At 30.9% G+C, this 18,367-nt stretch overlaps 1 protein-coding gene across 4 annotated transcripts in view; it reads right to left on the bottom strand.

Moving 5' to 3' along the window:
• Nucleotides 1–18,367, bottom strand: part of Wdr62 (WD repeat domain 62) — a 315,495-nt gene that overhangs the window by 102,356 nt on the left and 194,772 nt on the right. For all 4 annotated transcript variants that reach the window (XM_075363396.1, XM_075363395.1, XM_075363397.1 and 1 more), the window contains exons 3-4: nucleotides 15,603–15,694; nucleotides 2,661–2,874 (exon numbers count right to left, since the gene is read on the bottom strand). In XM_075363396.1, coding sequence (XP_075219511.1) covers nucleotides 2,661–2,874; nucleotides 15,603–15,694 — 306 coding nt within the window. The remainder of the gene's footprint in view (nucleotides 1–2,660; nucleotides 2,875–15,602; nucleotides 15,695–18,367) is intronic.

The following is an 18,367-nucleotide window of genomic DNA, read 5'->3' on the forward strand; positions in this document are numbered from 1 at the left end:
TGTATTTGAGTTAAAAATAATCAACAAAGTTAATAAAATCAACATATAAGCATTATTTTTTCACATAGTCATCACTGATCTCAAAATCTTTTATGTTACTTTATTAGCTTCTTTCTTATAAATTGAAAATATTCCCTACCAGTGATTTCAACAAGCTAAACTGTTAATTCTGTTTTCAATTCTTCAATATTTTTTCTATATAATGGTGTAAAATATCTGAAAATAATCAGGACTATTTAGAAGTCAATTTCAAAACTTTAAAGTAATGATTATCATAAATTTGATTATCTGTTTTTTCCACTGCATCATCTCTCATTACTGTGGGACTAAATTCTTTATCATTAATATAATTAATGTTCATCTTTTTTAAAACAAATAATACCACTAAACTAACTTTATGTTCAACTTTGACCCATAAAAAGTTCCTACGAATTTCCACAACCAAATTGATTTTTTGTCATCAAAAACAAAATTCGAAACATGAACTTCATAGTTGGTACAGTCATTTATAAAGAAATTGATAACTTATAACATCTAAAACAATGTAACTACCCACTAGTGTGCCTAATATATAACTACCAATATTAAAAAAATAAGCTTTATATGAGCCATCTTTACAATGAAAATAATTGGCATAAAAATCAAAATGAATCTTATTTATAAAAATTCATTTAGAATTTATATAAATATTCCACAATTTCTAATGAAACTAAAATTTCATGGGGTCCTCTTCAACTAAGTTTTCTCAATGCACACACTTCTTGCGTAGAGATTAACTTTCAGCGGAAACAATAGGAAGGCTAAAAATAATAAACACATCATCAACTCAAATTCCTGATTCTATTAGTCAGTAAAATTTACAAAGCATAACTATTTATTTAAATTTCACAAAGACTATTCACTAACTTAAAAAAAAAAGTTCACAATTTGAGTTTAAATTATATTCTTAATTGTGAGCAAGGAAATTAACTACACTGCACTTTTAACTACAACAGAAAAATTTCATGACTAGTTACTTATTTTTTATTCAATACATTGACGTTAGTTCTAAAAAAAGAATTCTGCCTGATTTTAACCAAGAATAGGGCTGCTTGAATTCACCAAAGAATTCATAACATTTTTTAATTAAGAAGTGGTAGATCAAATGCAGCAGGAGGAAGAATTGATAAGTAAAATATTTACAAATGGTGAAAATTGATGCTCATCATTTTGGATTTAGACATTGAAACAATGTACAGGCTAGAGTTGTAGAAGTGAAGAAAGTAAAAGTGAGGATGAAGGAAAGAACAAAAAGTATGCAACATAAGTTAATACATTTATGGGATGGCACTGCAACATATAGAAGGTTTACTATAATATATTAAAACAAAGCATGCATACATGTATCAAACATATATGTTACATATAGCACACATACACACACAATGTGGTTGTAATAGAGTAACCTATACAACGTTTTAATTAATAATGATGAATATAGGCATTATAATTCTACAATCCACAACAGAAATGTAATAATATATCTGCAAGAAGTATTACGTATTTAAAAGATAATAATTTGCTTGTTACCCCTTGTGCATAACTTTAAAAATGCTGAATGATCTGAATAAAATTGTTGGCAAATAGTTAAGGACCTCTTACCTTCCATTTTATCATATCTGTTGTATCTGATTTGAATAAAATCATCAAAATTCTCTAGTAAACAAAGAAACCAATTCCTTACTTCTCAAAACACTAAATAACTTTTGAGGACCTACAAATTAAATATTACCAAAACAATTTCTTTTAAATAAAATACTAACAAATATAAGAAAAACAGGTGGAAATTCTCTAAATATGGAAAGAAACACAAAGGGCTGAAACAGAATGAGCAATGAGCAAGTTGATATATCACAATCCTTATATATAATTATATATCTGGAATATTTTAGATAACAGAACCTCAAAAGTAAAAGAACATGAAGCATGGGTAAGTTGCCGATAGTAGAGACTACATTATCAATGGCTATGATAGATCGTTAAAGTCAAGATTGTTCAACTTTAAATACAAACAGTAATACCCAGCATGTTTCCATTTGATTAGGTAATTACATACCACTGATGTCTAGTAGCAGCAATTAATTACAAATGGTGTAGCAAATAATGGCATAAAGATAAATAAATAAAGTGCCTACTTAATGAAATAGATATAATTTACCTCTTCCAGGTGATAAACTTTACCATTTCAATAGATAGAAATACATAAGAATAATTATACATAATTTTAAGAACAGCTTACCAAAATTCCAGTTGACTTCCTCAAGTGCTTTATTGTATAAACTGTTATAAGATAACAATCATGATAATCTTATAGAAAGAATGTAGTTACTTTAACTTATGACTTTAACATTACAAATGACGATCAACTGTTACGTATTTAATTTTATTATTTGAATTTTACATTTTTATATATTTTAATTATAAATTCCTCCAGAAGATGGCAGAATAGCCAAAAGTGATTGAGCAAGTCAAATGGAATTTTGGTAAGCTGTTCTTAAAATTATGTATAATAATTATTTTACCAACACTGCAATGTTTGAAAAACTTAATAATAATAATAATAATAATAATAATAAACAACGTATAACATTTTAATAATATTAAGACGCAAATAAACTTACGACACAATTAATTCCATATTTATGTCCAGGAAACTCTGAAACAAGAGAATTATCACTGAGATCCCAGACACGAACACTAGGAACATGGCCGCACTCTCCTGTAGCGAGGTAATGACCGTCAGGAGAAAATGTCACACAAGTTACTGTTTTACGTGATGTATTCAGTAAATGATACTGACGGGATTTTAGTATGCTAAATAGTACAACAGTACACCTGAAAGAAAAAATTTAATTAATTAAAAATCAAGGTGATATAAACTAGAACTTAATAAAAATATTGTTCTTATTAAACAAATCTGGTATATAAGTTTTATACATCTAACTGGATAATAAACAAGTTCCTCGCAACTCAAAAAAAGAAACGTTTAAAAATTAAAAAAACAACAAACAAAATTTAAATACAACAGAAAACTACTTGAAAACACAAAATTAAGTGAGACTTGGTCTAATTGTATCCATAATTTTTTTTATTTTAGTAAATACAAACTGTATAATATCTTTGTAATTGTAATAACAGTAACTTCAAATTAAAGCTCTTAGTTTTATTTTCTTCTTATTAGAAATACAATTATGTATAATTTTTTATTTTTAAAAACCATGCAAACTTCATTACAAAGCTTAAATAGTTCAGCAATGTTTTTGTTTACAAAGAGAATAATATAAATGACATAATGCTGTTAACTGAACCCCAAAGACCAGTATGATAGTCATTAGAATCTAAAAGTAACTAAACCTAGATTCAAACCAGAGACCTGGAGCATAACAGATTGACTGTAATAATATCAGGTTGGCAATAATGATAACTACTCTTTGATGTAAATGTAAAGATTATTATTGCTAACATTATTAAATGATAATTTAAAAGATAATATTACACTAAGCCTAAAATTAAAACAAAAGTTTCTATTAATGTTTTCAACTTTTTAAAGATTTAAACTGCTCAGTTTTTGAAAAGCAGAATAATTTAATTATTTATTTTGCAATTTTTATTAAAAACTGTATAATTTATTAACTACTTTGGTCAGTCAGTGAAGTAATTGGCATGCTAGCTCCTAAATCTGCTGATCTAGGAGTATGAGCCCTGGCCAGGAAACCATCAAGTTGTAAGACTAGCAATTAGGCTACCAGAAAAAATTAAACAAGTAAACTTGGGTCTTAAATGAATTTAAATATTAATTTAAAATGTAACCTAAACAAAGAAAGAAAGCACAAAAACTTTTTAAAAATAATAATAGTAATAAATAAAATATTAAAAAATCTAAAACTAGATGCACATTTTGATTTGTTTTAAAGTAATCATAAGTAAAAATTATTAGTTAATTATAAATATAAACAAAAATCAACGTAAATAAAAGACTATATAAGAAAAATTAGCAACACAAAATAAACAAATATGAAAGAAAAACTGCAAAAAAAAATTATTTTATGTATTCATAAATGTTAAACTTATTCTTTTTAGAAATTCTCTTTAGAAAAAATATTTACCATTAACAAAATTTCTAGTTGGTTAGTAATTATCATTTTACTTCTTTTTTTTAATACAAATATTCTCTGAAATACACTTTTTGTAGATTTTCAGAAGAGATGATTTTTATTGAGAATTTTAAAAATAAATTTAAGTTTTGTTTTTTATTCTTATTTTCCTTTATTAATTCCATTCTATCTGCCGATGATGACTGTTTAATAATTGAAATATGCATCTGATATCACATTTTTCTTTTAGCAATTGATCTTGAGTGTTTTATCTTTTTGATTTTATTTAAATAACTGTTTTTATACCTTCTTTTGTATTTAACAAGAAAATCTATAAAAAAAAATTACCCAAAGCATGGTGGACAACCAATCAAAATAAACAAAAAAAACAGTTGATTGCTAATATCTGTTTAATCCATCATAAGCTAGAAATATTAAAAAAAATTAATTATCAAGATCTCCATTCAAATATTCATAAACTTTGAATTATTGTGCATTTATGGGTTTAAATTAAGGGTTAAGACTGAATTGGAAATTTTTGAAACAATGTATTATGTCTTTAAAAGATAAAAAAATAATAAACTTCCTAGAAAGACACTGATACTAACAAAAAAATTGTATCATTAATTCTGAAGCTTACTGTGGTTCAAGTAGAAAAATTAATTTATAAATTCCTGGTTATTAATTTCCAGTAAAAATTACTGAATAGTTCATTTAAATTTACAAACATATATATTTTACTTTCATCCAGTAACATTAAATTTCATGCAGCGTTCACAGTGACATAAAGAGAAGTACTTAAATGAATTAACTCTTATAAGTCGAGGTTAATAACTTGTCGATTCAAGCAGCAACACGTGGACTTATCCATATTGTCAGACTTCCTGATATGGAGAAACCTATGCTTCAGGGACACTGGCATATAAATATATGCTCTAACGACTTAATATATAAATAATACCTTACTATGAATATTCATGAGAAAAAAAGGCGAGTAAGATTATAGTATGCATCATAACGCACGCTTAATAAAACCGGAATAAATCTATTATTTACACACCATCTCCTTACTTTCTATGTAAGTTTCAGTTTCTGACATTAATCTTAAAAATTTTAAGTAAACTTTAATAATAATCAAATAAAAAACATCCATACAGAAAAGCAAGGATTATTTATTCATCCAACTAAATAATATGTCCATTTGAGTTTGGGGACAGATATCTCGAAAATTGACCGTCAAATTTTCATAAAGTATACATAAAATTTAATGTTTTGTATTAATCAGTTTTATATTTATCGATTGCCTTTAAAAATGTTTCAAGAACCTTTATTTGATTTTTCTTTAGATTATGCCAACAAAAAAATTTAGTGTTCTGTTTCCAGCACTTTACTTTGATAAACTTTAACTGGAGAAATCTATAACCAAATTATTTCAAATTTTGATGCTTTATTCATCAATAGTTTTAACTGAATTTGTCAAATCTCAAAGGGCTATCTTTTAAACATTTCCAAATTCTATTCTTTTTACGAAGACATACTGTGTTCTTTAGATACCTTTCTGTAGTTCATAAAATAATTTCTTTCAAAGTAAGATTTGATATTTTATTAAAATGAGATTTGAGTTTTTTCCAGCATTGGAAGTGTGATCAAAAAGCATCTGACCTTGGCTCATAAAAAAAATAATAATACTGAACCTAATTAGTTCAATAACTTGTCCCCTTCAAAGTAGCTCCCTTGTGATGTAACTCGCTTATCACAATTACGTTTCCATTATTGGAAATCTTTTTCAAAATCATTTTTAGTGAGCACTGTAAGTCCTCATGTCGCATTTCTTTTGATTTCTTCTTTGTCTTCAAATTTCTTTCCTTTAAGCAGAATTTTAAGCTTAGGAAAGGGCCAAAAATTGGATTATTGACTGTTCATCCTTGATGAGTATACTTGTGATAAATCATGCCTTGATAATAAAAAAATACTGTCAGAATGATCTTCATGCTGTCATGAAAATTCAGCATGACAATGCTCCAGCCCATGTATCACAAATTATCCAGAGATTCTTGGCAAATCACGGGATCGAACAACTTCAACAGACTCCTTACACACGAGACATGACTACCGGCAATTATAATACCTAATGATTATATTACAGTGATGAGAGAGAGAAAGACAGAGAGAGAGTGAGAGAGAGGGGGAGAGAGAGAATCAACTTTTCACTTACATGTACAAAAGTTAAGTGCGGAAAAATCTGAAAATATTGCACCCCTTTACCCATAATGTTCACTATACAAAAACAAATAAAAAAGTAATAAAAAAATTTTGTCAATATAATTTCGCTTTAGTATTTAATTTATAACACTGAGTCTGTAACAAAAGCAGTATACTGTCTCCATGTTCCATTTCCTGTAGTAACAGTGATATCAAGTCTTCATAACAACCATAAAATATGAAAAAGTATAAAAGCAATAATTTGATATTGATATTGTAATTTGTTGAGAGCAGTGATTTGATTCTATTTAAAACATTATCAAGAATCAAAATTTTAAACAATCTGGTTACAGATTTCACAAGTTATAATCATCCAAAGCAAGATCTTCGGAATGAGAGCTGTAAAAACAAGTTCTTTTCCAATTTTTTCTAAAGAAAAGCTTTCAGATAAAGTATCTGAAATTTTTTTAAATGTAATCAACAAACTAAAAAGTTAATAGGCTTAACTTATCCATTAAATTTAGCATTTTTTATCTTAACAGTAAATTTTGATTTAAACTTAATGAAAATCTGATAGTATTTCCAAAATAGTCGACCTGAAAAATTCGATTGCATATAATTAAAAATCTGGTAGTAAATAAATATTCTCGCCACGATGATGTCAGAACTATCACGAAAGGACATTTTATTGAACGCATCATTAAATGCCTAAACTCTTGCTCTCAGTATTATTATAGTAAAAATTCCAATAAGAATTTGAGGGGCATGGCTGAAAACCTAAATTAGAAGGTTTAATAATAGACTTTCACCCGCCAATGAGAATTGGGGAATCCAGAAAACAGAGCTGGTTGCATATAATTAACAAATATCACTTTAAATCAACATTATATTTAAAAATAAATTGGTAATATGAGCAAATGAAATATATATATATTTTCAGATTAGTCCCTTTAAAGATTGTTTATATTAACATAACTAACAAGTAAACGGCAGGAGTTTGTCATTAACATAAATGCTACTAATTAATAATTTATATTAAATATTATATATATATATAATTTTAATGTATAAAATAATATAATTAAAATTAAATTTTTCTGTATGGAAAAAGAATTCAATTTTTATAGTTTTAATCTTATGTTTTTAATTTAATAATTAATAGTAACATAACTTTAATTAATTAGTAACATTTATGTTAATGAGAAACTGCTGCTGATTAATTGTTAGTTATGTTAATATAAACAATCTTTAAACGCACTAATCTGAATACTACTTGAAAAGAAAGTTTTATTAGAAATGCACTTTACTGAACATTAATTTTGATAATTTTAACAATCTTTATACTATATTAAATAGTAATTCTAAAGAGTTTTACATTAACATAATTTATATCTACCTAGTCACTTTACTTAGTATGAATACATTAAAAATTTTAATAAAATGCATTTATATTTCAAGTATCATAATAATTTTTTTGACTTCTTATTCAGTAGTATAATTTTGATATCTCTGCATGAAAAAAAACCTTTTATTACTAAAAAAAAAACATTTTTTTAATTCATTTCTATGAAAAATAAATCAACAGATGTACACATTTCATATTAGTAACTTAATGATTTGGCATATGAGAAACATGAAAGTATTATGCTTCTGTTTTGATTTTTAATAAATTACCTTTGAAAAAGATATTATTTAAAAAAAAAAAATACTAAATAAATAAACCTCAGTTTTCAGTATACTAGTTTAACGTTCAATAAAAATAAATATTCAAATTAGTTTTTTAATTAAATCCTTCCGGATAGTTATTTTATTCTCCACAGATTTTATTTATTATCTTTACAAAGTTGCATTGCTATTATTCCATATAATTATTATTTTATGTATCAATATGAACCTTAACCAAGTCTCTTATTTATTTATTTATTAATTTTATATTTGAAGATGTTCCTTTGTACAAGATTTTTTCACGATTCCTTTTGTCCAGACACATCCATTTTGTTATCGCAGAATAGCAAACTTAATACGATCAAAATAATAAATAATTATGTACTGATCTAAATATAATATTTATCTACTTATTTACAAGAATTCAAGTATTATAATAATTATTTTTAGCAGAAACAAGTTAGCCTATTGGGGGGGGGGGGGGGTTTAGAGTATGAAGATTAAATATGAAAAATATATATCCACCATAAAAATGCTCTTTCCATTAAAACCGTTGTAATCTTCTTTACATGATACCGTATAGATTTAAATATAAGAATTATAAGAAAGGACGTTTTACGCATGATATAACCAACACAATAAGAAAAAATGAATACATTTTATTTCTTAAATTAAGTAATACTAAACGCGCATTAAATTCTCACAATTGAGAAAATAAGTATATTCGTGGTGTTTTTAATTGTGCAAGTTCCTGCACGCCCGATGAACTTAACTAACGGACGAATTTTGCAACGATACTAAGCGTGTATTAAAAATAAGCACTCGAACCGGGTGCTTTTGCGTAGTTTCACACTCGAGTTTTTCGTAAATTCGGATCTTCCAACCACGAAGAGTTCAGATACAACATTAATAATAAAAATTTTTATATGTATTTTAAAAAGCAATAAAAGACCAAATATTGATATTCAATAGAATCCGATTTATGCTTTTGATTTTTATACAGCCAAGTTGTACGGGAATTTTATACGATGATATTTATGGAGTGTAAGGTCATTCTTTCTCTTTTTCTCTCTCTTAGCATCACTGTTCTCTCCTAGGTACCAAATTTGAAATTAGGTGGTCGTGAATTATTTTTACTTGTAAAGTACCGGATGACAATGTAATACGAGCGTTTTTGAACCCGTAAGTTATACTGAAGTATTTTTTTACAACGCGTCGACTAAATAAGAACCGTCTTAAAACTACACAAAAAAAGGGAACTTATGTTTCAAGGACGATAATAGTTTAACCGATTAGTACTAATCGTTCTTTAGTACTATTTGAGACTCCCAGTTCTCAAATAGTCTGCCAGTTACAAAACATTTAAGCAAACGGATAAAAATAAACGATACAAAAAAAATATTTCTTTTTCATTTTCGCGCCGATAATAATTTTATTACTTAATTTACTTTTTTACAGCACATAATTAATAAGTTACTATATATGATAACTACCGAATAAAGAGTGTATCATTATTTTAAATTATCTTCATCACGTATACGGTTAACTAGTTAACAGTACAACTTTTTATCAACAGATTTAGTCAGAAATGTGAGCGTGTACATGCGTAATTAAGTATATAACAATACTCAAAGTACAATCACACACAATAGTAATTATATATATATCCAATACTAAATATTAACATGTTATTGTATTTATTGTTGAAGAAAGATAGTACTTTATAAGGCGAAAGGAAGTTTACGCCAAGGAAAGCAGGAAACAGCAAACAAGAACGATTTAAAAGCCACTGCACTAAAAAGGGTCTTGGCCTAGGCGCGATGAGAATATTTAATACGTAATTCACATTACCTTTGTAATAGATTAAACACGTACGCAAATACGCAAACGCTCAACACACAAGAATACAAACTAAAATATTAGATCAGTATTAACCTGTCGAGCGCTTAGTTTTAAACAAATCTGTTTACTAACTCTTTAACTCAAACTGCAAATTCTTTACACCAAAATAAAAATGTAAATCTACAAAAGAAATCACAACAGTCAGCAATAATTTAGTATAAATACTAACTGATAAGGGTAAACAACACTTAAACGTTTTAAGATTTGTTTTTCCTATTCATAATTCAATTTTTGTCTGCCTTCATCAGTAAAAACAAACTTTGTTAACGTATTTAAAATAAAATTTGAAGTACTAACAAAGATAAGATTAGATTTTATGATCGATGAAAGGTATTCCGGCTTTGCCCAGCAGCATCTAAGCTGTTTAATCGAATTTTTAAGTAAACAGCCGGTAAAGAGTTCCGTAAGCACACAGGGCCGCTACTCCGTTGAGTTCCAATTAAATGGTAGATTTTTCGGCTCTTTCCCACAGAAATGATTAATTAATTTCTTCCTTTACGCAACCTGTCCCGATCTCTTTTACGGCTGTGACTGAAGTAAAGTATCCGAAGTAAAATTTTACCGGTCAGAGTCGCTTTCTCTAAAAGTAAAGATGTTCGTTTGACAATCAGTTCCTGCGGTAAACGTAATGAAAATATTCCCCCTAGATCTGAACAACATTTGCGTTTCGATAAGTATAGTGATATTAACCCACCGGGTTGGTCTAGTGGTGAACGCGTCTTGGCAAATCAGCTGATTTTGAAGTCGAGAGTTTCAACGTTCAAATCCTAGTAAAGGCAGTTACTTTTATACGGATTTGAATACTAGATCGTGGATACCGGTGTTCTTTTGTGGTCGGGTTTCAATTAACCACACATTTCAGAAACGGTCGACCTGAGACTGTACAAGACTACACTTCACTAACAATCATACATATCATCCTCTGAAGTAATACCTGACGGTGATCCCAGAGGCTAAACAGAAAAAAATGGTATAGTGAAATTAAACGGTACTTTCGGCTAAGCGTAAAATCAAACGGAAACCGCTTTATGTTCTACGCCTTCGATGTTTGTCATTTTTTAGAATTATCATACGAGTGACTTGCGTCCAATGTCGGGGTCCCCTATAACCCCATTAGTAATACCATGCGACATAGAACAGCAACTCCGCTCGCTAGGGGCCCGTCTGTGCGCTTACTTCGCCAAGATAGGCGTTTTAGCATCAAGCCCCGGTTAGTTTAGATATTCGCGGTTAGGATAAGAATTCCACTGATGCTATCACTAGACATAAAAAACGCGTTCGGGGCTATTGGTTGGGGTCATATTAATGACGCAATTGCGGCTAGGGGCCTCAGCCCGTACCTGCGTAGGCAAATTGAATGTTACTTGTCCAACAGAGGATGTCTGGTGGAAGCACAGGAAGAAACAGTACATTTTCAAATGCACGGTGGAGTTCCGCAGGGCTCAGTTCTGGGGCCGTTGTTGTGGCTGGTGATTATAGATGAACTCCTTCAGAAGGAGTTTCCTGTCGGCGTCCAGGTCCTGGCTTATGCAGATGACCTTGCAGTCCTCGTAGAGGGAAGGACGGTCTTGGAGGTGCGGGAGAGGGTGTATGCGGCCATCGACACTATACAGGAGTGGTTGAGGTCCAGGGGTCTGCAACTGTCTACGGAAAAATGCCGGTGTATTGCCTTTACGGGTAGAAGAGTGCTAGAACCGTTCAATATTTCCATCAACGGTCATGCTATAGAAGAAGCGAATAACATCAAGTACTTAGGAGTTATCCTCCAGAAAAACGGTAGATACATCGAGCACATAGTCAATGTATGCAACAAGACAGAAAGGATGATAAAAAGTCTAAACATCATTATGTCATCGCAGAATGCCCCTCGGGCCTCAAAGCGCCGTTTACTGGCGACCACCGTCGTGTCTTCGCTTATGTATGCCGTTCCGGCCTGGTGGCGCTCTATCGCCATCAGGCGCAAAAAAGAGAGACTGGCGAGGACGCACAGGTGTGTGCTCCTAGGTGTTGTGTCCGCATACAGGACAGTGTCCTATGCCGCCCTGTGCGTGTTATCGGGTACACCTCCTATTGACCTAATCGCAAAAAAGAGGGTGGAGAGGGCACAAGGCAAGCCAGAACAAGAGGTCAGGGATGCCGTTTATAATATCTGGCAGGAAAGATGGTCGCAGGAAGCTGTGGGTCGATGGACGAGAACCCTCATCCCCAACATCAAGCCATGGTTGTCGAGAAGATTTGGTGAGGTTGATCATCACCTATCGCAGTTTTTTACAGGACATGGTTCCTTCAATAACTACCTGCACAAAATAGGCAAGAGAGAAGAGCCAATTTGCAACTACTGCAACGAGATAGATGATGCTGAGCACACCTTTTTTGAGTGCAATGGGTGGGACACACTTAAGACATAGTAAGGCACTCACAGGTATAACTCCAGAGACAACAATAGACTACATGCTAAGAAGCGAGTCAAACTGGAATAATTTTGCTAGTTTTGTTAGACAAGTTGTTCTACAGAAATACTCCGATGAGAGAAGACAAGGTGTTGGCTAGAATAGGAATGGGTGGACAGCCTTGCTGGTGAGGTCCAGCATGCTGCGGTGTGTTGGCACTGATGAGCCACCAAGGACTCCACGGGTAACAGTCAGGCAACAGCACACTGAATACTGAAGGGACCCGGTACCGCGTCGCGGCGAACTGGGTCTGGCGTGGTGTAATAATGTGGTGTATTAGTATTGCCCTTTTGGGTCCCCAAGGGGGCAATATTGATAAAGAACTCTCAAAAAGAGCTAACCGGTAGGCCAACCTGTCTTGCCGGTATATAGCCGGTAGATGGGGAGGCCTATTTGAGTTTAAAGACACTCCCCTGGGCGGCGTAATACCAACAAGTCGGTCTGGCCCAGGGGAGCTGAGAGAAAAAAAAACGATAAGAATGGATGTGCGTAGAACTGTCTGACAGAGCTGCGGTGTGGGAGGATGTAGGCATTGACCTCGCTCCCGAAAGAGGACCAGAGCAGAGAGAGATAAGAGTTGGTTTTCATTAGAGGCTTATTATATTTGTGAATCTGTCTCTTGATTTTAAAGTAAATCAAGGACTTTAAGTAAATGTACAAAAAAATTGTCGCCACTGCGATCAACGCTTGTTTTCTCGGTATAAGGACACTTGTTTTGTTGGTGGTCGTGGTCGAAAGAGACCATACGAAGGCGATAGTAGGTTGTGTAAATACACTGATGGAACTGTCTGCTGAAGCATTTGAATCGGTGGCATCCTAACAGAGACCAAACCGATGACTGTGTTGTGTTAACAAGTTTATAGAGTCTAAAAGACGACCTACGGTAAAGCCCATCAGGGCTATGAACGGAGGGGATGGTGTGGCGACCGGGATCGGAAATTTATCGGAAAAGTTTTTATTAAATTTTTAATTTCGTTTCATTTTTTTCAGTTGAAATTTAAACAATTTTTTTTCAATTAAAGCCGTTTCTAATTTCATTCTCTTTTTTATTCGTAGAAATAGTTTGTTACAAATAAAATTCACAACAAAACTTTCCATCACGGACAAATTAAAAAGAAAAATCCTACAAAAGCTTTTTTAAATGTTATCACTTTGTAACTGTTGTTTTTAGTTCAGTACAGTACATGATTTGATAATTTCATGTATTATACGCCTACAAACTGATATTATGCGTCCTGAAAACAAAACCTTTCTTTAGAAGAATTGTATTTTATGAACCACTTGATGGAAAAACTGGAGTTTTATACCGTATTGAGCTTAATAGCCATATACCATATTGCGTTACTCTTAATACTTTCAATTTATCCGAAGAATACTAGTAGAAATGACTGCAAATTACTCAAAATTTATTCCTTTTTCGTAGAAATTTCAATATAAGAGAAGCGGCTGAAATATAAGCACACTGGAACGAACGGGAGAAAAAATGTCGCATAAAGCGACGGTACTGACATATTGTAGTCTCATTCCCCTCCAAACTCGTTGACCCACACCCTCTCTTTTTCTGTTAGTCGCCGTTGTTATGGAATCGAGTATGCCTGCTATATCAACGAATTAAAAACAACGTGCAGCAGTCGGATTTTTAACAGCGGAAAAAGTGAACGCTAGTGACATTCATAAAAGCCGTTTACGATGATGCGAGTAAGTGGCATTAAATTTTCGTGCATCACAATTTGATAAAGCGAACATTGAGGATGAATCTCACAGTGGTCGACCGCTTTGACCGCGTTGACTGAGGATGTGTCCTTAGAAGTCGATTCTTCTTTTTCTCATTGCGTCTGACAATTTTTCTACTGTTTTTTTTTTTTCTTATATAAGGTTTCGTTTTTGATGCGGATTAGTCTGTTGTTTTGGAAGTTGGGGACCTAGAATTTTTCTTAACATTTTCCTTTCTTTGATCTCCAGTCCTTCGACTGGGCCGTAGTTGGTGATGGATAATGTTTCGGCTTCATACAGGGCTTTCGGTTTTATTACCGTGTTATGTCTGCATTCCATGATAGAGATTTTTTGTTGGTGTTTTTGGTGAATTGAAAGGCTAATTAGAATTTGTTTTTTCTGTTTTCCATTGCCGAGATATTCTCCAACCGAAACATTCTCCGAGATATTTAAATTCTTTGAATATTTTTATCTTTTGTTTTCTTATATTAAGGTGCCTTGGTGGGTTTTTTGGCGTTTGTTAGTTTGGTCTTTTCGAAGATTTTGAGACCTATTTTCGCTTCTTGTTTTTCAAGTTCCAGAGTCTGTTTTTTGGCTTCATCCCATGTCTCGGCTAGTAAAGTCATCTAGCCTGCAAGGACTAAAAGCTGATTTTGATATTTTTGTATTTTATTCCTGGTCGGGTACCACTAAGGATCATTTGGTTCCATTCTCTATTCTTTCTAGGGTATTATTATTATTATTAAATTTTTTTAAAAATTTTATTCGTTTATTATTATTTGTTTAAATTTTTAAACAAAAGTAATAAAATGTAGTAGAAATAACAAAGATGGACCACTGAATGTGAAAATAGGAGGAGAAAAGATTATGGAGGTAGAAGAGTTTTGTTATTTGGGAAGTAGAATTACTAAAGATGGACGAAGCAGGAGCGATATAAAATGCCGAACAGCACAAGCGAAACGAGCCTTCAGTAAGAAATATAATTTGTTTACATCAAAAATTAATTTAAATGTCAGGAAAAGATTTTTGAAAGTGTATGTTTGGAGTGTCGCTTTATATGGAAGTGAAACTTGGACGATCGGAGTATCTGAGAAGAAAAGATAAGAAGCTTTTGAAATGCGGTGCTATAGGAGAATGTAAAAAATCAGATGGGTGGATAAAGTGACAAATGAAGAGGTATTGCGGCAAATAGATGAAGAAAGAAGCATTTGGAAAAATATAGTTAAAAGAAGAGACAGACTTGTAGGCCACATACTAAGGCATCCTGGAATAGTCGCTTTAATATTGGAAGGACAGGTAGAAGGAAAAAATTGTGCAGGCAGGCCACGTTTGGAATATGTAAAACAAATTGTTAGGGATGTAGGATGTAGAGGGTATACTGAAATGAAACGACTAGCACTAGATAGGGAATCTTGGAGAGCTGCATCAAACCAGTCAAATGACCGAAGACAAAAAAAAAATTTTATTCTTCCCGATAATTTTAGGTTATTATAATTAAATTTATTAAAAAAAAAACTAATCAGAGATATCAACTTACCCAGCAGGATACGCAATAATTTGAGAATTAGGATCACAGTCTAAACCGGCATTGGTCGATACAGTTAATCCCAAAACACGTTCCAACTTCACCTGAAAATAACATTTAATTTTAGAAGATGCTACATATTACATATAAAATTCTGAAGCACATTATTTAGTTAACAGAATAATAAAAATCAATCCAGTAAAAATGTTTTAGAATCTAATAAAAACTGAAATTAAAATTGTTACATCTTAACTTTTTCGGGAGGTCTGGAAAAGAAACTGACATACACTGTAACAAAAAAAAACAAAAAATAGATTCAACTTATTCAAGACGATATACAATCTAATCCAAACAACGCTGAAATTTTCTAGAGAGGTAATTCAGATATTATGAGCATCTTTTCATCAAGTAAGGTCGAAATGTCACATATCTTACGGAAAAGACATTAGAATTCAATTGAAAACCAAATATACAACTATTTATACATATTTTTTTTTAAATTTATTATTTATTTAAAGATATTTATCTACTTTTTAATCACGCTTGTACATGACATCTATAAAATACATGATTTTGTTAAATTCTATAATAGCATTTAAAAATAGACTCGGCAGGTATAATTTATGTATAAAAAATAATTTTTATATTTTTAAAAATTACCAGTAATACATATACTCTAATAAAAACTTACTTAAAATTAATAGTAATAAATACTAATTAAATAAATTTGAAAATAACAAAAACCGTGGCACAATCATATTTAACTATTAACAAATAAAATTAAAATATTTTCAAGTATGGGGTTTTATTAAACATAAAAAGTGATTTTTTTTAGTTTGCTAAGTAGACTAGTGTACCGATATACGCAAAAGACTAGTGGCCGGGCTCTATTTGCTGTGCCAACTCTCTCGCGTCGATACCTGTAGTAAAACAAAAATACTAATTTCGAGACCCCCGACAATTCAGATACATTTAAAGACCGGTTTCACTGTTATCTATAAACTCAATTTATTTATTCTTTTTGTTCAGAGATGGTGTCGGTAAAAATCAAGAGGATTTACGATTAAATACGAAATTGTTATTTGTTCAGATATTTTATTTTCTTCCTTTTAACAGATTAATTCATAATTTTCCGAAGAAACCGAATGTAAATTAGCTTCACTAATATTTTGTTAAAATAATAATATTAGCAAGAAAGTTTATCTAATATAGATACACAGTAAGACTCCCCTCCTGAAATATTAATTTAACATAAATAATTACATATAGTTTCAATAATACGAAGTAACACGTTTAAAGAAAATATTGGAGTCTAAAAATAAAATGTTTGAACCGGTTCAAAAAATATTTTTATAAGCATCTATAGCGAAAAAAATTATTTATAGTGTATTTAAGCATCTGCTCTTTCATAAGGTACACATTTAATGTTTTTCAGGTATGTCGGATAATTAAATAGGAGAAAGATATATACATCAAATTATTTCGAGTAAAGAATTCTTCAAAAAAAGCAATCAAATCATTTTCTAAACTTTGCAGGATGCTTTTTTTGAGATACTATAAATAAGTGTAATAATTCATCGGGTTTAAGATTAAAAGTAAATCATTTATAAACTGTACATTTTTAATTTAAAAAAAATGTGTTTTTAATTTTTCACAACCTGTAAAAAATATTCAATACTAATAAAGGTCTATACAGTAAAGAAAAATCAAAAACTACATATCTACCTTATGTTACAAATAAAATTTTAGAGATAATTCAGTAAAGGCAGAAAAAACATCAAATATTTTATACTTCAAATGTTATAACAATGTTGTTATAACTAGGTAATATTATAATAATAGCGATTTTCGGAAACTGTTGTTTTCGAATTTTAAATCGAGTTATGCAGTTCCCGCCCGCGACCACCATACATATTCCTCTAACCTTCCTAAGTCCAAACATAATTATTGAATGTTTCTAAACTTTAAAATTTTGAAAACTATCAAACAAATACAAAGACAGACTTTGAAGAAGCCTCATGTAACACCGTAAGCGCGAATACTAAAAATAAAAAAAAATAATAACCGGACATGCGCAGAAGAACGTTTGATGTAGTATCCAAATCCAAAAGCGTATTTTTAGAATTGAAAGAAGAAGGAATTTCTTCCATCGGTAAAAAGTTTTAAATACTTGGTTAGTGAGCTGTTAGAAAACGAAAAGATCGGCTGAGGGATTAGAGAAAAATGTAAAATCTAAAAACATTTTATTAGAGTGTAGGAGGACTAGTATAGAGTTAGGATAAGTTATAAAAGATATGTACTTCATGCCAATTTTTATAAACTTGTGTTACAAAAGGACAGAAGGAAAAAACATTATAAGCGACGGAAATAAAATCTGTAAGAAGAATAATACACAAGACAAAAAGGGGATCGTGTGAGCAATATAGAAGAAAAGGATTCTCACAAAAGCGATAGGGAGAACAAGGTAGAGAGAATGATTAAGATAGTATGTACATATAAAGCGAATGCGTCAAACAGGATGAATCGAGAGACAGATAAGTAGAGATCTCCAGGCAAACCAAGGAAAACGGGTTAGATAAAATTAAAAATGATATAAAGGAGTGGAAGTAGAAAGAAAAGGAACGTTAGAAAATAGAACACGTCTATGATCCGTCATCCGACCTAGGATACTGAATAACAGGGAAAAGAAAAACAAAAGAAAAATATTAGAAACGGCTTTAATGAAGTGTTAATACGAACAGTTTTAATGCAAATCAATGACAACTAGTGTGTAAATC

Source organism: Lycorma delicatula, chromosome 4 (assembly GCF_047948215.1).
Source record: "Lycorma delicatula isolate Av1 chromosome 4, ASM4794821v1, whole genome shotgun sequence".
Lineage (NCBI taxonomy): Eukaryota > Metazoa > Arthropoda > Insecta > Hemiptera > Fulgoridae > Lycorma > Lycorma delicatula.